The sequence below is a fragment of the Hyperolius riggenbachi genome, chromosome 11 (assembly GCF_040937935.1).
Source record: "Hyperolius riggenbachi isolate aHypRig1 chromosome 11, aHypRig1.pri, whole genome shotgun sequence".
Taxonomy (NCBI): Eukaryota; Metazoa; Chordata; class Amphibia; order Anura; family Hyperoliidae; genus Hyperolius; species Hyperolius riggenbachi.
Genome location: NC_090656.1, coordinates 16868161 through 16890245, shown reverse-complemented (window position 1 = coordinate 16890245; position 22085 = coordinate 16868161). Strand labels below are relative to the sequence as shown.

Genomic DNA, 22085 nt, shown 5'->3' with positions numbered 1-22085 from the left:
AGCAGAGATGGTGGCTTTATGAAAGGGGTAATTGGCCACAGAAAAGTTAACCTCAAAACGTTGTCCTCAGTCTGCGACTCGAAATAGAGAAACTGTGTGCCTGTCCCACATAGTTTATGCAACTTCCTGTCACCGTAAATTAGTATTCTACTTGGGAACTAAGGGCTAAGGGTGACATTTGAAATACCGCCCCCCCCCCCCCCCACCACCACCACCACCACCACACATACACCTTTCAGATGGAAGGAAACCTGGATTGTCAGAATTATTGAGGCTGCCATTGGTGTACTGTTTTGTAAAACTAAGCTAGTTTTATACTCTTTTTATCCCTTTTTTGTTTTGTTTTTATTTGCAATTTCTAAGTCCTGAAAAGCTATTTTAAAATAAGCTGGAAAACTATCTCCTGTGATAGCTAATTGTCAAGTTACTTTTTCTTTTTTACCATATTTTTCTATTTTCTTGTTGCCTACATGGAAGCTGCCATCTTGTTGATGATATCAGCACTGTGCACAGATTGTTGAGAATTCACAGGAATGTATCACCCGCTGTGTCTCTTCAGCCTGTCATGTAATATAGTTAATTATTGCAACATAAGCCATATCTTGTCACTTCTTACTTTGTAGTATCAGAATTGTCTTTATTCACCAAGTACGCCATATGATGTACCCGTTAAATAACTTTGTAGGCATCGGACATATTAAGAGGTGATTGTAAAACCTAATTCACAACTCACTTCTACACTGAGCCTTGACCAATGTTAATGTTCTGTGTATCCAGTCTTCTGATTAATTTGAAAACTTTTTTTTGTTTACCTCCTGGAGCGAAATGTAAAGACAAACAGTCAACACGACAGCCAGGAAACATTTTTCGTATGAAAGTTAAGATTAGTAGCTTCCCTATCTCTCTCACTACGGTTTTCTTTTTGTAATACATGTATGACCACCTGCGGTGCACATACGCTTGCTAATCCTGAAACACACCAAGCTTTACTGTTTATGAAACTGCACTGCTGGAAACTGCCTGCTCACTGTCCTGCATGAGCCCTAACTGCAAGCAATGCTAGACATATATGTGCTCCTGTGAGCTTCTAATCCAGCTGTTGTCTCTTTTAGCAAATCCATTATTCAGGACTGAAGGTGAGTTGTAATTGGCAGTGGAATCCCTTTTCTTCCATCCAATCCTAACTCTGGTGTGTGCGGGCCGTCAGAGCCTAACTCTAAAGTTGTTGTGAAATAGACAAATTATCAACATTTTCCACAGTTCGCTTATTTTGTTCCATTGGGCTTGTCTGTAGAGTTCAGGGGTGGATATAAACATCGGGCTTGCTGGCATGTGAAATGCTGGGGACACTCCCACACGGAAAAAAAGGCATAGTAGACACGCCCACAAGGCAATAATCTATGAAATGTTTGTATGACTTAATCTTTATTGGCACAGTGGAACAAAATAGGTAATGAAAACTATTTGCAAAGTTTGTGATTTCACTCCGCTGCCTAAGAATGTGACATTTGATGGAAAGATGAAGTTACCCTTTAAGTGATCTGTGTAGATTAGACTAGGGTCAGGCCTGACACAACTCTCTGGCTGCTGGGGAAATATTGGTCGGTGTGATATGCTGATATTTGTAGTCCCCCAGGAGCAGGAGAGCTGTGATGCCGCCACATCTCAGTAGACCGTTGTTGCTGTTAGATCTGTGACAGTTGCTGACTGTTGTCTGTCTGGTTGTTACATTGCTGTGTTTGTGTCTGTGCAGACGTTGGCCGCACTTCCCGACCAGGACTCCTTCTACGACGTCACGGACTGTCTGGAGCAGCAGGGTATGGAGAAGTTGATCCAGAGGCACATGAACAACAAGGGGACAGACCCCGATCTCAAGCAGCGATTGGCTGTCTATGAGGTCAGTGCGGAGTATTGAAGCTTTACCAGAAGTGTCTGAGATCTGAGTGATGATCTCTCAGGCTGAGCCGTGATTTCTTCCTGTGTATAGTGGACATTTCCAGGACACACCATCACACAACATCTCTTCATCTCACACAGGAAGCTGTCCGCTCAATCTGTGTGTGATTAGGTGCGATATAGACGGACCCCCCTGACCCGTCTGAGTTATGAGCTCCGGAGCTGAACTTTCCTTACATCCTTCCCAGAAATGTTTTCCTGATTTCTTTAGTGTTTACGACAAGGGCCGTATTATAGGATTATGTGGTGCACAAACCTCTAGTGTTATTAGTGTTTAGAGCAGGGGTGTCAAACTCAAACACAAAGTGGGCCAAAATAGAACCCCGGGACTGTCCAGTGGCCACCTCCCTCCCTTATAAAGTTCCCTGGTGTCTAATGGCTCCCTCTCTCTTCCCTACACAGTTTCCTGGTGTCTAGTGGCCTCCCTCTCTCTCCTATAGTTCCCTGGTGTCTAGTGCCCTCCTCCTTTGCCTATACAGTTCTCTGGTGTCTAGTGCCCCCCTCCCCTTCCCCATACATTTCCCTGGTGTCTAGGGTTTTCGCCTCCCTCCGCTACATAGTTCCCCTGGTGATCTTGGTCTCCACCTCCAATATAGCTTCCCTGGTGGTCTACAGTGGGACAAACATAATGCAAAGTGGGGAAACCACTTGTGGGCCAAATTTCATTGCCCTGAGGGCCAGATTTGGCCCACGGGCCGGAGTTTGACGAGTATGGTTTAGAGTTAAAGGGAAGGTTCAAGCAAAATAAAAAAATGAGTTTCACTTACCTGGGGCTTCTACCAGCCCCATGCAGCCATCCTGTGCCCTCGTAGTCACTCACTGCTGCTCCAGTCCCCCGCTGGCAGCTTGCCGACCTCGGAGGTCGGCGGGACGCATTGCGTACATTTTTACGCATTCCCGCTAGTGCAGGAACATTAACACATACATTTTTACGCATTACTGGTTCAATGCATAAAAATTTACGCATTGAACTAGTAACGCGTAAAAATGTATGTGTTAAATTTCCTGCACCAGCGGGAATGCGTAAAAATGTACGCAATGCGTCCCGCCGACCTCCGAGCCACAGAATGGCTGCATGGGGCTGGTAGAAGCCCCAGGTAAGTGAAACTCATTTTTTTATTTTGCTTGGACATTCCCTTTAAGGTGCCCATACTCAGGCGATTTTTGTGGGCTGCTATCAGGAAAATGAGTCCAATCGATGAATTTGTCCAGTTGCTCAACCACTGCATAAATTGAAGACACCAGGGAGTCGACCATTCAGCACCCGGGGCCTGAGAAGGTGCTGGGGAACATACGTCACATCAAGAACGGACCGGTCTCGACCTGGATTTAAAGGGAACCTTAACTGGCGGGGAAAAAATAATTCACTTACCTGGGGGCTTTCCCAAGCCTCCTGCAGCCGTGCTGTGCCCGCGCCGGTTTTTCGGTGCCCTCCGGTCTCCCTCCGCCGCTAAGTTTCGTTTTCGGACGACTGCCAGTCGTCCTCGGGCAAAGCGTCATCTTCTTCCGCATTCCCCGTCGTAAAGAGCCGTAAAGCGCGTCCGCATGACGCCAAACGCGTCAGTTAAGGTTCCCTTTAAAGGCTATAAAAGCTCAAATTTTATTGCATCACAGTATAAATGCAGGAAGAGGTGGGCTTGCTGTAACGTTTCCTTCTATGACCCTCCTAATCCAACCCCTGAAGGGTAGGGAATGGGGTGGGGTAAAGTATGAGAACAACATGGCAAAGCCTTTCTCTTCTTGTGTGGATTTTTATTTTGCAAAAAATGGTAACATTTAAAATACATAAAAACGCATAAATAACAATTACATTTCTCCCAGAGTAACATGATATACACGACTTTTCTCCTATGTTGCTGTCACCGTAGATCATAGAAATCTGACAGGTTTTGGACTAGCCCATCTCCTCATGGGGATTCTCAGGGTTTTCTTTATTTTGAAAAGCACTTAGTGAATGGCAGTTGCTCTGTCCAACTGACTGAATAGAGTGCAAACAGGTAGTGGGGGGAGGGCTGCGTCTTTGTATATATCTTTTCCAGGAAGTGTTTTGTAAAGAATAAATTAAATACTGAGAATCCCCCATGAAGAGATGGACTAGTCAAACGCCTGTCAGTTCGATCGGATTTCTCCTAAATACTGTAAGTGACAGCAGCATAGGAGAAAAGTAATGTATTGCTCATGTTGCTTTGGAAACATTCTTCTTATTTGTATGTGTTTACATGTAGTTGTAGTTGAAATTTTTCACAACTGTGGTGCTTTAAGACAGATTTTTTTTTTTAAATAAGTGATTTTGGGGACTGGGGTGGAACAAGGAGAGGAATGTACATTCCTCTGTGCTTACCACTGGTAGCTTTGCCTCAGGTCAGGTGTTGTCTTAGCTGCTGCCTGAGCTTCGTTATAAATAACAATCGTAAAACTGCCAGTCAGTCAGAAACGAAAACAAGCCATAGTCCTTATTAACTGGAAATAAATGGGCATAATTTGGCTACAACCACTCAGGTCAGGCAGCGAGAGATATCATTGTCATTGCGCAACATATAAAAGACCAAGTGCTTTAGGAACGTGAATTGTAAACTGGGAATTTGGGCGCCTGCATTCAGTGACAGTTTGTATCAGCCATACTTACCCATATGAAGAACGGCTCTGGAGCCGCCTGCAATGCAACATACGCCTGTATTTGTAGCTGTATGTATCATTGGGGCCCGTGCAGGTACCATATCTTTTCCCACTTCATTATTTACATGCACACCTATGGCGGTGCCCAAAATTTTGTGTATCTGTTTATTGGGGTGTTTAACATTAGGATTCGTTCAGGCATTTGAATGGACAGCGCTAAATGACAAGCATCGCAGCCACCAGTTAGCACTGCAAAAATGTCCATCCGCCCCTAGTTGTCCAGGGGGGGGGGGGGGTGGTGGTTAAAGAGAGCCCAAGGTGGTTTTTACAAAAGATAGTAAGACACAAAGGCATGTTCTCAGCACCATGGTATGCCTCAGTGTCCTTGTATTGCCGCTGCCAGCTGACCCTGCCCCCCTAAAAATAGTGCCAGGCTAGCGCACTTTGTGGGTTGCGGCTTAGCTTCTGATTGGACAAAGTTCACATGGTGGGAGGGGACAGAGGTGTGGGAGGAGCAGTGATTGACCAAATACAAGGTAAACAGAAGGCTAGCGACAAACAGATATTCGCTAGCCTGGCACTATTTTCAGGGGGGACAGCAGAGCGCAGGGGGGACTAGCAGCGGCACCAGAAGGACACAGAGGCAGGTCATTGTGCAGAGAACATGCCTAAGTGTCCTATTATATTTAGTAAAAACCGCCTCGGGTTCTCTTTAAGGTTAGCTGCGGGGAGTGGTTTAGGTTAGACATAGGTAGTGGGAGGGTTCAGTGTGAGAATCGTTATGTTTTGGTGTAGTAAAATATCACTATCTATCACCGATATTTTATTATGGCCATTAGCCCTGTAAGAGTAGAATTTCTGTAAATGTACCTATATTCTCCAATCGGCTATTTCTGGAAGCTCAGATTTCCAGGCACCGTTTTTCATGTACGCACGAGAACTTGCATTGGTCATTTTCACACCTCCACAAGCCTCTCTGAGGATAAATGGAAGGGAGTTTGCAGGTAATTGATTGGCTGTTGCTGTACACAGATGGTAGCAGGAGATAGTGATGTCAGTGATCTGTAGCATGACAGTGACTCATGCACTCACTTGCCTGAAGTCTTCCATCACAGTTAAACACACAGTGCGGTGACACCAGAGGTCGTTATGCGGATAGCGCTGTCACTTGTAATCACCAATGGAGATTAATGACAGAGCAGGCCTTCCGTCACTGATCCCTCACTTACTGCGGCGTGTGTCCTCCCTGGGGGGGATTCTCTCATTGTGTTTGAATAGCTTATGAATTTTTCACGCTCTGTATTGTGAGGCTGACGCCAGCACCCCTCCTGTGCAGCCAGGTGACAGGTAATGCCTTGCACAGTGTCATTCTGAAATGCATTGTGGGCCTCACGGTGCATTCGTTTGTGACATGATTGGCCAAGTGCTGCTCCATATATACAAAACGGAAGAGCGCTCCAATAGTGTGAATCTGAATTTTGTCTGAATTTTTGCAGAGGCATACATTTGCATCAACTCAGAAAAAAAATGTATATCATTGATCATCCCTATCAGAAACATCTTGGCTAAAAGTAGTAAAGGCAGGGGTTAAAGCTTCCTCTAGGTTGTTACCGCCATCTGTATTCCTGTTCAGGAAATTTTCTCGCATTTCCAATTTCTGGAATCCCATTAAAGAACCTCTGTCGCGAAAATTTAAAATACATGTAAACATATACAAATAAGAAGTACGTTTCTTCCTGAGTAAAATGAGCCATAAATTACTTTTCTCCTATGTTGCTGTCACATGCAGTAAGTAGTAGAAATCATCTGACATTACCGACAGATTTTGGACTAGCCCATGTTCTCATGGGGGGATTCTCAGGGTTTTCTTTATTTTAGAAAGCACTTAGTGAATGACAGATGCTATGTCCAACTGCCAAAAAAAAGTGTGCAGCGAGCAGGTGGACTGGCCAGCATCTTTGTTTAAATCTTTTTCAGGGAATGTCTTTATAAAGAATAAGGGCCATGTTGAGAATCCCCCATGAAGAGATGGACTAACCCAAAACCTGTCGGTAATGATTTCTACTACATAGTGTAAGTGACAGCAACATAGGAGAAAAGTAATGTATGGCTCATTTTAAGAAATGGAAGAAATGTACTTTTTATTTGTATGTGTTTTAAATTTTAAGATTTTCGCGACAGTTCCTCTTTAAACCCTCCTCGGCTGTAATGTGGACCCTGTTGCTACCAGGAACAGGAAGTGAGAGTCACAATAAAAACTTGACTTGGGAAGAGGACTCCGCAGGGAGTGTGTAAAAAAAGCTTCCCAAAGTACATATGAACTCCAGGTTACATTTCAGCAGTCTATCAGTGTGTGTTATACTATAAGAAAGTGACAAACAGTATTACAAGACAAGACAAATAACATTTATATTGTGCTTTTCTCCTGGAGGACTCAAAGCGCCAGAGCTGCAGCCACTAGGGCACCCTCTATAGGCAGTAGCAGTGTTAGGGAGACTTGCCTGAGGTCTCCTACTGAATAGGTGCTGGCTTACTGAACAGGCAGAGCCGAGATTCGAACCCAGGTCTCCTGCGTCAGAGGCAGAGCCCTTACACCATCCAGCCATTTTAAGATTCATTAACCAATGCGGGTGGGGGGGAGGGGGGTTGACGACTATTAATTAGCCCACAACAGGCTGCTGCTGTCTGTAGGAGACCAGAGAAGCAGAATGCATTGTCTCTGTATTCAGTAATGGGAGGCTGATAGGTCTGGGGATTTGCATATGTGGCTGAATGTAGCCGTTGTTGGGACAAGTGGTAATAGAGATGTTGCCTTGTAATTGGCTGGCTGAATATATTTGTGAGAGAAGGCTCAGTATTCCTGAGCCGGCTCCACAAAGAGCTGCGAGATCACAACAAGCGGATACATTCACATCAAAGAGGAGAGGACAAAGCCAGAGGATCGCAGTAACGCTGCTGCTATTTACCCGGAGCGGAACCTTTCCCAGATCTCTCTACCCCCCCCCCCCCCCCCACCACCACCACCACCACCAACACCACCACCGCTGCAGAAGACTACAGCGCACCTGAAGGGACATGATGAGATAAACATATACACATATGATCCTAGCCCTACTAAGAAATTATGTGAAGTCCCTTTTTGTTTTCCAGTATAGGAAGTTAGGGCCGGTTCCCACCAGCATTTGTAGTGATAAGAGCCTGCTTCCAGGGATTCGGGTGCGCATAACACTTAAGCCACGCCCATGCCACACCCCCTAATCACGCCCCTGGCACACCCCTATTCATGCATATCATAAAGATTTCATTAAAAAAATGTTTTTATAATTCAATCCACACTGGTCCTTTCTATCCTGTTATTTCCCTTCATATTAACACATGAAAATAAGAAATATATTAATTTAGAGGAGGGGAATAAAGTTTAGAGTCAATGGAACACATTTTTCAGTAGAAAAATACATATATTTACATTATTCTGTATATCAGTCCTGAAAGAGGGACAAACAAGGAAGAAAGAGGGACAGATGGACAGGGCTCCCAAAGAGGGACTGTCCCTCCAAAGAAGGGATAGTAGGGAGCTATGGGTGCGTGCTGCATAAATCTGCAGCATGCCATACAGAATAGCACCGCAGTGGAATCGCATGGCATACAATGGAAAGTATTGGCAGGTTTTCCCCGCCCAATTCGCCTGCGGGGAAACGCTGCCGATACAACGCAGATTTGGGCTGCATTCGGCACTAGTGGAAACAGACCTTTAAAGAGACACTGAAGGGGAAAAAAATATGATATAATGATTTGTATGTGTAGTACAGCTAAGAAATAAAACATTTGGAGCAGAGACACAAGTCTAATATTGTTTCCAGTGCAGGAAAAAACTTCAGTTGTTATCTCTGCAAAAAGTCATTGAGCTCTACGACTTTGAAAGTCGCAGAGAGCTCTTTCTTCTGAAGCTTGTTATCTCAACTGTCACTGTATTTTGTTTTTACTTCAGCAGAGGACAGGTCAATAGTTCACTGGCCTGCTCTGTCAAATCATTTAGAATGCTGAGTAGTGTGTAATTTGCAAATATTAGAGAATGATGCAATGTTATAAAAAAACACTATATAACTGAAAATAAACATATGAGAATATTTTGTTTGCTACTAATGTTCTAGTAATTATCTGTACTACATATACAATTCATTATATCATAATTTTTTTTTTCGCTTCAGTGTCTCTTTAACTTCTTCCGGATCTTGGTAATTGAAATCTATGCCGTGTTTGGGACCAGTTATCCCTGCCAGGGTTTTCAGTTACCACGCCATACTCTCCTGACGCTACCGCTGATCGCGCCGCTCTCTCGTCGCTGCAGACCACTGATCGCACCGCTCTCCTGCTGCTACCGCTGATCGCGCCGCTCTCCCATCGCTGCAGACCACTCTCTCCACTGTCTGTAGGAACTGAATTTATTGGCTCATCACCCTGTGATTGGCTGCAATGAAATCGGCCCCTAACCAGGTCACGGAACTCTGCTGTCATACCAACAGCAGAACAAGAGGGCTGCAGGGATGGTAGAGCGGTGCGAAAGGCGATAGAGATGGGGTCATGCGGGCTGCCGTCGGCAAACTCCATTTTTTTTTTACCCAAAAATCTCTGGTCTCTTGCATTGTGTGTATATGTCCAAACTGCTCTAGATGTATAACGAGATAGATTTTCCGTTGGAAACTTCGGAAAGTCGATCCTGTTATCAAACGGAAGCAGATCGGACTTGGCGGAAATAAACAACCGATTCCCGTCGATCAGGCAGGAAATAGCATTGTGTGCACCCAGCGTAAAACAGCCAAGGGAGAGACAGTTTGAGATAAGGTTTTACTGCAAGAAAGTTCAAAGGGTTATTAGTTCTGCTCCTTTAAGGCTTGGCTCCCACTTGCACCAGATCATGTGCGGACAGCGGACGTTTAAACCACAAGTTTGCTTTAATATAAACTGTAAGCAGCTTGGAACTGGTCCAATCAAATTCACTTCCTGTTGATACTGGATTTGCCCATTTCCAAGCTGTCTACAATTTGCATGCAAGCCAGAATTATTTGCATGCTGCTGACTAGCTCTACTGATGATACAGTAATGCTTGAGAAATGAGGCAGGTAGCAATCGAGAACAGGCCAAAGTGCTGTACTGGGTTGGGGGGGGGGGGGGGGGGGGGGGCGGCAGTGATGATCATCTGCTACTTAAGATTACGCGAAATGTCGCATACATTTTTCGCATTTATGCCTATACGTAATTAGATAGTTACATAGTTATTTGCGTTGAAAAAAGACATGCGTTCGAGTTCAACCAGAAAACAAAGTACAACACCAACACCAGCCTGCTCCCTCACATATCCCTGTTGATCCAGAGGAAGGCGAAAAACCCTTACAAGGCATGGTCCAATTTGCTCCAAAAGGGAAAAAATTCCTTCCCGACTCCAGATGGCAATCAGATAAAATCCCTGAATCAACATCATTACGCATCACCTAGCAACTGTAGCCATGGATGTCTTTCAACGCAAGGAAAGCATCTAAGCAGGGCCGGCGCTACCATACAGGCAAAGGAGGCAGCTGCCCCAGGGCCCCAGAGCTTGTAGGGGCCCCCAGTGGCTACAAGAGGAAAAAAAAATTCAAATCGGCCTTATAGTTTTTGAGAAAATCGATTTTACAGTTTCAAAGGAAAAAAAATACACATTTAAAAACCTGCCGACTTTAATGGTTAATAGCAAATCCACCTTAAATGCTAGAAACCCTAAATTTGCAGGATATGTTAAGGAGATCAATAGGAATAAGAGGTAAAAACTATTTTTTAAAAAGACCTTATAGTTTTTGAGAAAATCGATTTTAAAGTTTCGAAGGAAAAAAGTATACTTTTAAATGCGGTAAATGTCACTTTTAGTAGCAAACCTAACGGTAGTGTAATTTTACATGTATCAAAAGAAAGAGCAATAAATTTCCTGACGGGGTTTCCAGGGGGTCCATACGCAGCCGCAGCGCTTTGGCCAGGGATCGCTATACAGCCGCAATAAGGCTGTATGAAGATCCCTGGTATTTTTTCCTATTTTCCCAATTTTTTATTTATGTTTAGAGTGTGGGAATTTTTATTTTTTTTAATTATGTGGGGTCCCCCCTCCTGAAACTTTTTAACCCCTTGTCCCCCATGCAGGCTGGGATAGCCAGAATGTGGAGCTCCGACCGATTGGGACTTCACACCCTGACTATACCAGCTGCAAAAAAGGTCCCCTAATGCCGATTTTTGCTCCGGGGTATATGTTGGGGGGGCCCCCCAGGTTTATTTTGCCCTGGGGCCCCATTGTTGCTTAAACCGGCCCTGCATCTAAGCCCCCTTTAAATGCAGGTATAGAGTTTGCCATAACTACTTCCTGTGGCAATGCATTCCACATCTTAATCACTCTTACTGTAAAGAACCCTTTCCTAAATCAATGGCTAAAATGTTTTTCCTCCATGCGCAGATCATGTCCTCTAGTCCTTTGAGAAGGCCTAGGGACAAAAAGCTCATCCGCCAAGCTATTATATTGCTCTCTGATGTATATTCAAATGACTTTGTATGAGCATTCGTAATTAAAGAGAACCTGTACTGAGTAAAAATATTTAAAATAAACACATGAGGTAACTTCAAATGAACATTACATAGTTACCTTGCCATCAGTTCCTCTCAGAAGCTCACCATTTTCTTCTGACAATAATCCCTTCCAGTTCTGACAATATTTTGTCAGATCTGAAATATATCAGTTGCTGTCAGTAAAATATCAGTTGATGTCAGTAAAATATCAATTGTCTGAAAAACTGCGCTGATATTACAAAGCGGGGTTTCACTGGTGGTGCGCTGCTCTCTATACAAATAAATCTCAATTTTCAACCAATAGCTGCGCTCTTTGATACTGCAAAACAAGTGTCTCTCTTTCTCATGCAAGACAGTCCCACAAGATAAGTAGTGTGGAGTTCTTCCTAATTGACCTCCAGGTCGCAGTGACCAATTCTTGCGGTAAAATCACCTCCACCACACCCCACGCAGTGGGAACTCACCGCATACAAGTGACCCTCTATTAGATGGGTCTCCAGCGCTTATGGGGTCATCTGGCCGCCCCCTGCCATTCAAGGATTCTCCTCCACAAGGATCACTCTGCTGCAGTATCAATACACCTCAAAAAAAGCAAATAACCAAAGCTCCCATAGCGTAAAATTGTAAAACCATTTTAATTTTAAAAGAAATGCACACTTACAAACGTGTCCGATGTTTAAGGCACAGAGTTTTTGTGGGCTCTACCCCAATCGTGGGCCGCCGGGTCGGCTTAGCTGCGCTGGTTAGTTTGGCCTCCCTCTGACTCCTCACGTATCCCCCTGTATTGCCTCCACGTCTGCTGGCCGCGTGCGCTTTACCGGTTTCGTCGCCTATAGCGACTCATCAGAAGCCTTCTGATGAGTCGCTATAGGCGACGAAACCGGTAAAGCGCACGCGGCCAGCAGACGTGGAGGCAATACAGGGGGATACGTGAGGAGTCAGAGGGAGGCCAAACTAACCAGCGCAGCTAAGCCGACCCGGCGGCCCACGATTGGGGTAGAGCCCACAAAAACTCTGTGCCTTAAACATCGGACACGTTTGTAAGTGTGCATTTCTTTTAAAATTAAAGTGGTTTTACAATTTTACGCTATGGGAGCTTTGGTTATTTGCTTTTTTTGAGGTGTATTGATACTGCAGCAGAGTGATCCTTGTGGAGGAGAATCCTTAAATGGCAGGGGGCGGCCAGATGACCCCATAAGCGCTGGAGACCCATCTAATAGAGGGTCACTTGTATGCGGTGAGTTCCCACTGCGTGGGGTGTGGTGGAGGTGATTTTACCGCAAGCATTGGTCACTGCGACCTGGAGGTCAATTAGGTAGAACTCCACACTACTTATCTTGTGGGACTGTCTTGCATGAGAAAGAGAGACACTTGTTTTGCAGTATCAAAGAGCGCAGCTATTGGTTGAAAATTCAGTAAAATATCAGTTGCTGTCAGTTATAGCTGAGAGGAAAACTGATGTACCAGGTAATGTCCATGTTTCCCTATGGCTCAAGTGGGCGATGTTACAGTTTAACTGTGTGCTGACCAGAAAGCTGTTATGGGTAATGGCCATTTTCAAAATGGAGGACGGAAAATTCCCTTGATCACAGTGAACAAAGGACGCGGGAGAGGAGAAAGACACTGAGGAGTAGACTACATGAAGGCAAGTATGACTTGTGTATGCTTATTTTGACTTTTAATTTTCAGTACAGGTTTTCTTTAAGTATGAATTTACGTGTAATTTTGTGCCGACTTTGGCGGTGAATAGCAGAGCCCCCACACATGCTATTTCTACTAATATTGCTACATATGTTGAGGAGAATGGTGGGTACAAGACAAAAAGACCATGTCGTTTTCAGGGCTGTGGAGTTGGAGTTGTAGTCGGAGTCGGGGCAATTTTGGGCACCCTGAGTCGGAGTTGGAGTCATGGTTACAGTAGGTGAAGAGTCGGAGTCGTATGATTTTTGTACAAAATCCACAGCCCTGTTAAGTATTAGACTAAGGAGTCGGAGTCTGAGCAATTTTGAGTACCCGGAGTTGGAGTCGGAGTCGTGGTTTCAGAAACTGAGGAGTCGGAGTTGGAGTCGGAAGATTTTTGTACCGACTCCACAGCCCTGGTAGTTTTTGAGAAAATCGATTTTAAAAATGCAAAGAAAAATGTTTTTTAACCCCCCCAAAAAATGACAGTTTAAAAAACATTTTTCTTTGTATTTTAAAACTCGATTCTCTTTCTCACAAAATCTGCGAGGTCTTTTTTTGACTTTATACGCACTATCCTCCTCAACATATGTAGCAATTGCATGTATCCGGGCTTTGCTATTCACCGCCAAAGTCAACAGGAACTTGCGTGTAAATTATGCGTAAATTGATGTGTGATTACGAAAGCTTACAATTCCATATGAAATTAAGCTTTTTTCCACAAAATTTTGCATTACAATGCGTAATTACGCATAGGTGCAATTTCTGCTCATCCCTATTTGGGAGTGGTGTAGCTGGGAGCGGGTAGCGTCCGTTTTTAGCACTGCTGGCCATCGGGTGGCAACGTAAGTAGCAGAACTACAGTAAAGAGTGGCCATACACTTATAGATTTGCAGCAGATTCGACCATCAGATTTCTGTCAGATGCCTGTCAGGTTGAATCTGACGGGAATCTATCTGATGTGTGCCACACACTAGGAACAGATCTCCAATAGATTTCAGAATTAAATCTATTAGAAATCGATCTAAATGCATTATTGGACCATTAGATCCAATGCAACTCTATGGGCCGTCGATCTGCTGCAAGCAGCAGATCGACCTAGATTTTCCATCATGTCAGATAGATCAAATCCATCGAAATCAGCCACAAATTGATAGACAGATTTGATAGAATTGATTTTCGATTGATCCCATAGCATACATCAATCGATGGCTGAAATTGACCAGTTTATGGGCCCCTTTACTCACGTCTGTTCTCATCCAAACACAGGAAGTGCAGCCTTATTCATTTTATCAGTAATTCTGCAGAAATAAAGAGCTTGCCTACACCTAGAAGTGAAGTATCGCTCCGGGTGGACTTTGAAATCTGACATAATAATATATCTCAGTGGCAGCGGATGGAAGTGTTTGGGGAGGCACTGCCAGCTTGATAACAGATGTAGTGTATTACATTAGCTGTTTGCTCATAGACTCTGCCTGGGCTTGGCACAGAGCTTACAGTCCTGTTTATTCTGGTTATCTTGTCACTGGGCAGTGACTACTGGTGATTCAGACAGAATCGTGAAGACTTTGCTGTCACTAGAGTTCACTTTCCCACAGTGTTGTCAGTGTTTGCTGTCAATGTTTATTTATTGTGTGACACACTGATGGTCATGTGACTGCTTGTCCACACGGAAGCCATTTTGTCAGCATGTGATGCTGTTGTAAGTGATACAAAAGGCACACATGGCATTCTCATTTGGCAGATTCTCATTTTCTCAGTTTTTTTTATGTGACTGTACTTTGAAGGGAAGATTAAGTGACCTGTGACATAATGAGGTGGACAGTGTGTGTACAGTGCCTAGCACACAAATATGCTGTGTTACTTTTCTTTCTCTACCTGAAATAGTTAATATTCAGCTATGCAACAGACAGTTTTTGTTCAGTTGGGACCCTCTCAGACTACCCGTATATACTCGCATATAAGCCGACCTGTGTATAAGCCGAGGTACCCACCTTTCCCTCAGAAACCAGGAAAAAGTTATTGATTTGCTTATAAGCCCCCCTACCCAGTATAGCTCCCTCCCCATAGCCAGATGTGGCCCAAGGATGATGCAGCTGTCATAAGATACCACTAGATGGCATCATATATATGAAAAATAGTGATTGCCACACAGGAAGAATCCCTAATCATTGCACCGCTGACACATTGCTTGCACGCTCTGCTCCACCAGCCAGGTAACCTTGAGCAGCGCACTCTGCACACAATGTTGCAGGGGGCGGGGGCACAGACACAGCAGGGAGCCAGCTGGCAAGAGCAGGAACACTAGTGTACAATCCTTATGCTCCTCTGTCAGTAACAAAACCTGCCCACCATCTGTTCTGCTCCACTGACTCGCATATAAGCCGAGGGGGTAACATTTCAGTACACTTTTTGTGCTTAAAAATTAGGCTTATACGCGAGTATATACAGTATATTGTCACTTACTGATAAGGAGTTACAGCCTTAAAATACTTTCCTGGCAGAGAACGGGGCTTCTGAGCGCAGGGAATATATAAAAATGGTCAATAAAAGTCAATAGTATATTTATTTTAGCACTCTGAGACACAGGACAGGCTTTCATTGAGTTTTTAAAGAGACTCTAAAGCGAGAATAAATCTCGCTTCAGAGCTCATAGTTAGCAGGGGCATGTGTGCCCATGATAAAAGGCCGCTATCCCGCGGCTAAACGGGGGTCCCTTATGCTTCATACACACTTGAGATAAAAGTCTTTGGAAAATGAAAGATCACAGACCAATCTTACCCCCTTCCATGTAGTATGAGAGCCATACCTACACAGTCTATTCTATGGAGCTGCACTCCCCATCAGACAGAAATCTTTGCAAGATGCTGCACACAAAGATGCCCGTACACACTCAAAAGATCATTATCTGCAAAAGATCTGTTCCTGCAAAATATCCATTCCTGCAAAATGCATTCATAGTCTGAGATCTGCAGATCCTCATACACACTTGGTTTAACAGACTTCATCTGCATATCTGGCAATCATCTGCAGATCTGAAAATCCATCCTGGTGGATCTGATCTGCAGATGATTGTCTGTTAAACCAAGTGTGTATGATGATCTGCAGATCTCATAGACTATGAATGCATTTTGCAGGAATGGATATTTTGCAGGAACAGATCTTTTGCAGATAATGATCTTTTGAGTGTGTACGGGCATCTTTGTGTGCAGCATCTTGCAAAGATTTATCTGATGGGGAATGCAGCTCCATAGAATAGACTGTGTAGAGTATGGCTATCATACTACAAGAAGGGTGGTAAGATTGGTCTGTGATCTTGCCTTTTCCAAAGACTTTTATCTCAAGTGTGTATGAAGCATTACCCCCCGAAATCCACTCCGTGCAGCCGGGGATCTCTTCCTGATTGAGGCAGGGCTAACCGCCGCAGCCCTGCCCCACGCGCGTCTGTCAGCGCGTATCTCCGCCTCTCCCCCGCCCCTCTCAGTCTTCCTTCGCTGAGAGGGGCGGGGGAGAGGCGGCGATGCGCCGCTGATAGACGCGCTGAGAGACAGGGCTGCAGCCGTTAGCCCTGCCTCTAGGAGCAGCAAAATCTACAACCAATTTGGTCGTTGATTTTGCGGGGGGGGGGTGAAGGGACCCCCGTTGAGCCGCCGGATAGCGGCGTTTTAGCTATGAGCTCTGAAGCGAGAATTATTCTCGCTTCAGTGTCTCTTTAAACATAACATAAAACTGTGGGAAATTCCGCACAATAAAAAGTCAAGGCTACGCCTCAGTGGGAGGGCGGGACTACACACCAATATACAGCTATAGGAAGTATTTCCGGTTCTGAAACCGGGATGTTTAATGTAAAAAATGGGTACGTTGAATAATAAACTCCATTCTACTATATGTTGTTATGGTTCCTCTTCAAGTCTTTATATGAAAGGAAAGCTTTCCACATCGTTGTAGCGGTAAAGTAGGTCGCCCTAAGTGGCTGTAACGCCTTGAGTCTGCCAGGAGGAGAAAAATGCAATATAAATGTCATGTGACTTGCAGGGCAGTTTCTAGGAGAAACACACACACACACACACACACACACACACACACACACACACACACACACTCTCACACACTCTCGCAAACCCTTACTCTTGTAGGGTGTAAGAATTGCGCCCCCCCCCCCCCCCCCACACACACACTCTCGCAAACCCTTACTCTTTAGGGGTAGTCACACAGCCACAGGTCACAAGTAGATCTGCCTACTTACTAGTGACCAGCCGCTCATCCAGGAGGAAGCAGGGACCAGGAGAACACACAGGTGAAGAGAGCCCTGAAACCTGACTCCTCCATGGGTGCTGCCCACTGACAGCCTGCAGTACTGCTACAGGACATCAGGTGTCATCACACGGTGGGGACAGCCTGCAGTACTGCTACAGGACATCAGGTGTCATCACACGGTGGTGACAGCCTGCAGTACCGCTACAGGACATCAGGTGTCATCACACGGTGGTGACGTGATGACGACTTGACGTCTGACGCAGGCAGCCCAGGAGGAGTCAAGGAAGGTGATCGCGCTGGTAATCTTCTTTCTTTCATTTGGCTGCACCGCACGTCACCCGCTCTCTAGCGGTTATGTCCTTCTGCCTTTTCCAAAGACTTTTATCTCAAGTGTGTATGAAGCATTACCCCCCGAAATCCACTCCGTGCAGCCGGGGATCTCTTCCTGATTGAGGCAGGGCTAACCGCCGCAGCCCTGCCCCACGCGCGTCTGTCAGCGCGTATCTCCGCCTCTCCCCCGCCCCTCTCAGTCTTCCTTCGCTGAGAGGGGCGGGGGAGAGGCGGCGATGCGCCGCTGATAGACGCGCTGAGAGACAGGGCTGCAGCCGTTAGCCCTGCCTCTAGGAGCAGCAAAATCTACGACCAATTTGGTCGTTGATTTTGCGGGGGGGGGGGGGGGTGAAGGGACCCCCGTTGAGCCGCCGGATAGCGGCGTTTTAGCTATGAGCTCTGAAGCGAGAATTATTCTCGCTTCAGTGTCTCTTTAAACATAACATAAAACTGTGGGAAATTCCGCACAATAAAAAGTCAAGGCTACGCCTCAGTGGGAGGGCGGGACTACACACCAATATACAGCTATAGGAAGTATTTCCGGTTCTGAAACCGGGATGTTTAATGTAAAAAATGGGTATGTTGAATAATAAACTCCATTCTACTATATGTTGTTATGGTTCCTCTTCAAGTCTTTATATGAAAGGAAAGCTTTCCACATCGTTGTAGCGGTAAAGTAGGTCGCCCTAAGTGGCTGTAACGCCTTGAGTCTGCCAGGAGGAGAAAAATGCAATATAAATGTCATGTGACTTGCAGGGCAGTTTCTAGGAGACACACACACACACACACACACACACACACACACACACACACACACACACACACACACACACACACACACACACACACACACTCTCACACACTCTCGCAAACCCTTACTCTTGTAGGGTGTAAGAATTGCGCCCCCCCCCCCACACACACACTCTCGCAAACCCTTACTCTTTAGGGGTAGTCACACAGCCACAGGTCACAAGTAGATCTGCCTACTTACTAGTGACCAGCCGCTCATCCAGGAGGAAGCAGGGACCAGGAGAACACACAGGTGAAGAGAGCCCTGAAACCTGACTCCTCCATGGGTGCTGCCCACTGACAGCCTGCAGTACTGCTACAGGACATCAGGTGTCATCACACGGTGGTGACAGCCTGCAGTACTGCTACAGGACATCAGGTGTCATCACACGGTGGTGACAGCCTGCAGTACCGCTACAGGACATCAGGTGTCATCACACGGTGGTGACGTGATGACGACTTGACGTCTGACGCAGGCAGCCCAGGAGGAGTCAAGGAAGGTGATCGCGCTGGTAATCTTCTTTCTTTCATTTGGCTGCACCGCACGTCACCCGCTCTCTAGCGGTTATGTCCTTCTGCCTGCGCCCCCTTCTTCTACTTGCCAGTCTGCAACCAGGGCGGTCGCCCTGCCCGCACTGCCCAAGAAACGGCCCTGTTGTCTTGTCTTGTTTTAGTACTGCAGGCTGGTGAAAAAAAAACAGCTCTTATGTAATCTTGTTCTTATCCCTTTATCAGGGCTTTCTGGGGTGAATAGTGCACCATGGTAATAAGTTACATCTAGCGTTTAGCGTTTTTTACCACACCAGGTTTCCTACTACTGATATATGTTTAAAGCCTTTCCAAAACACGGTGAGATGGATATAGAGGTGGGTATGGCCTGACTGAACAAAAGCTACATAAATCAGTTTAGAAAAAAAAGCATACAAAACTTTATTATTAATCCTTCACATTAAAAACACATCAAAATGTGCCCCTCCAACCCCCAAAGACCTCCACGCCACTCCTAAACCTTCAACAGCAACCCCTACCCACTACCTGCATCTGCACCCCCACCTAACTATGATGTAAGGGAACGCCACCTGGAGGAATCAGTAATATGAACTATCAAAAGCAAAGTGAAGCATATGCATCTGCTTCACTGTATTGTATTTCCAGTGACTGTCATTCAGAATGAGCTCAAAACAACAAGAGCAGTAGGAGAACAGAGGCGCCAGCAGGATAAAAGTGGATAAAAACTTTAAAATTTGCTGGGAGGAAGTGGTGGACTTACCTCCATAAAGCAGACACGAAAGACTGTCTGAATAGTAGTCACATTTATTAATTAGTACCCCAAAACAGTGCAACGCGTTTCGCAGGCCCAGCCCGCTTCATCAGGCAATAAAAATGGGGACAAGACTGTAGACAAGAGACAGTACATTATGCTATAGTAAATTCTGCAAATTTGCATATTAATATATTGCATATCATAAAGCATACCATATGAAATAAATAGCTTCGTGGAGATGGCATAAAAGAGTTGGGTGTGCAAGTAGACAATAGGGGGTAGAGGCTATGGTGCTCGTGATAGTAATGGGCTATGGGGTGTTATTTTACACAGATTTGCAATGAGTGGTATTGGTAATGGAAAAGGGTATATGTCAGCAAGAGTAATGGGTAATAGAGCATTGAGAAGAGAACAGGGGGCCAGAAATACAGGGTAAAGTGTGCAAATAAAATAACATAAAGAACTCACCAGAATTTCAGCAATAGCAGGTGTAGCGCCTCAGTGAAGTGGTGAGGACGCTCAGCTCCTTATATATACAGGTTCTTGCTAAAAGGGCCAATTAGATGTATGGGAGGTATTTGGTGGGCGGGGTTAGGGTGAGTGTGCGAGCAGCCAATGGGCTCTCGCCACCTGTGTTCAGTGAATTGGGTTTTTGGGAAGGGTGGGTGGGGTTAGGGCGGGCTTGTGAGTAGCCAATGGGCTCTCGCCACCTGTGTTCGGTGTATTGGGTAGTTGGGGGGCGGATACAGGTATCATGGTTACCAAATGTGCAGCTGAATAGTGTACTAGCTGAATAGAGTACTGGTTAAGGGCACTGCCTTTGACATGGGAGACCAGGGTTCAAATCCCGGCCGGGGCATTATCTACTCATTGGTGTTTGGATGCTGTAAATGGGCAAAAGAATAAATTAAGTAAAAAAGAATATGCAAAGGTCTTTTTCAAGATTTAAATAAATATAATGATTCGATCCAGTGGGAATAAAATTAGTATATTTGACAGAGGGATTGATGTGTAAAAGTATTTAGCTGCCATCTAGTGGACCAAAAAGTTATGACCCGGTCCTAAGACACAAGCATCAATAGACATGTAAGAGCAACATAAAAATTAATAGAATAAATAGACATGTAAAAGCACCATAAAAATTAATAGAAACATAAATATAATATAAAAAATAACCAAATATGGATCAACTTAGTAGTCCTGGACAATTGTAGCAACTGGTAAAAAAGCACATAACAATCAAACCAAATTACACTTTTTGACATAAAAATATGTAGAATAATAATCAAGCCAGAGGTGTAGTTGTAAAAATGGACGGTTACACTAAAACTAATTGGGACAAATAAAATAAAATACAATAAATAAAAAGTCATGAAACAAGACAAAAAAAGGGTAAAAGAGAGCGGCCAAGATAAAAGAAAAACGGTACAGGAGGTATTTTAGTAAATTTTTTCCAGAACTTCATTTAGACCCTCAGGGCTGAGGGTTCTTATAGTTTGTATCCAGAACATTTCAAATTTTTTTAGTTTTTCGAATGCGTTTGACGAACTTGCATCAATTGAGTCAATTAGTGTAATGTTGAAGAATTGTGGGTTATTGGCGTGGTGAGTGCAGAAGTGCCGTGATACGCTGTGAAGGGGGAATTTTTTAGTGATGTTTCTTTTGTGTTGTCCGATTCTGCTGCGGGCCAACTGTGTAGTCCTCCCCACGTACTGGAGTCGACAGGGACATGAAATGAGGTAGATGACAAATTTAGATTCGCAGGTGAGGTGTTTTTTTATGGGATATTGAATACCGGTACTGGAGGACACAAAGAATGTGCAGGTGTTGATGAATTGACAGGCTGTGCAACGGTTTTTGTTGCAAGGGAAACAACCAGGCTCCTGTGTTTGAAGGGTGGTGGGTTGGTTTGGTATACGTAATTTGCTTGGCGCTAAGAGATTGCGGAGATTTGGTGCTCTCCTATATGTAATTGATGGTGTTGTGGGTAGTATAGGTCGTAGATAGGGGTCTTGCATAAGGATGTCCCATCGTTTTTTTAGGATATTGCGGATGGACAGATGTTGGGCATTGTAACGAGTGATGAATCTGGGGGGGCATGTAGTATTAGTAGGTTGTTTGGTAGTGGTATGAGGGTTGGGATGTTTGGCTCTGTATCTTGCATCTTTGATCAGTTTTTTGGGGTAATGGCGGTCTGTGAATTTTTTGGTAAGGATCTCTGATTGAATGTCAAATTGTGATTGGTCCGTGCAGTTCCTATGTATTCTTCTGTATTGACTGTAGGGGGTGTTAGTAATCCAAGGGTGGTGGTGAAAGCTATTGAAATGTATGTAGTTGTTGGCATCGACTGGGCTCTCGGTTTCTCTACTCAAAACAACAAGAGATCAAAAATGCCCCGTGCAGAGTAATGCATAGTCATTTTGCATACAATTTTTGCATTTCTCTTAAAGCGGGAATGTCACCATAAAAATCAAATTTCAACATCAACTGGGCTGAGTGTATTAAGTGATAAAGATGCTAATCCTGCATTCCAAACTTTCAAAACTTTTTCTGCTGTTATGATTTAGAGTTATCACATACTTAAAGACTGGCCCTTTAGTAGTCAGTG

The 22085-nt window shown here is 44.7% G+C and overlaps 1 protein-coding gene across 3 annotated transcripts in view; it reads left to right on the top strand.

The window, feature by feature from the left end:
* The window catches only part of FHOD1 (formin homology 2 domain containing 1), a 281432-nt gene that overhangs the window by 202246 nt on the left and 57101 nt on the right, over nt 1–22085 (top strand). For all 3 annotated transcript variants that reach the window (XM_068261737.1, XM_068261735.1, XM_068261736.1), the window contains exon 9: nt 1754–1897. In XM_068261737.1, the coding sequence (XP_068117838.1) occupies nt 1754–1897 (144 nt within the window). The remainder of the gene's footprint in view (nt 1–1753; nt 1898–22085) is intronic.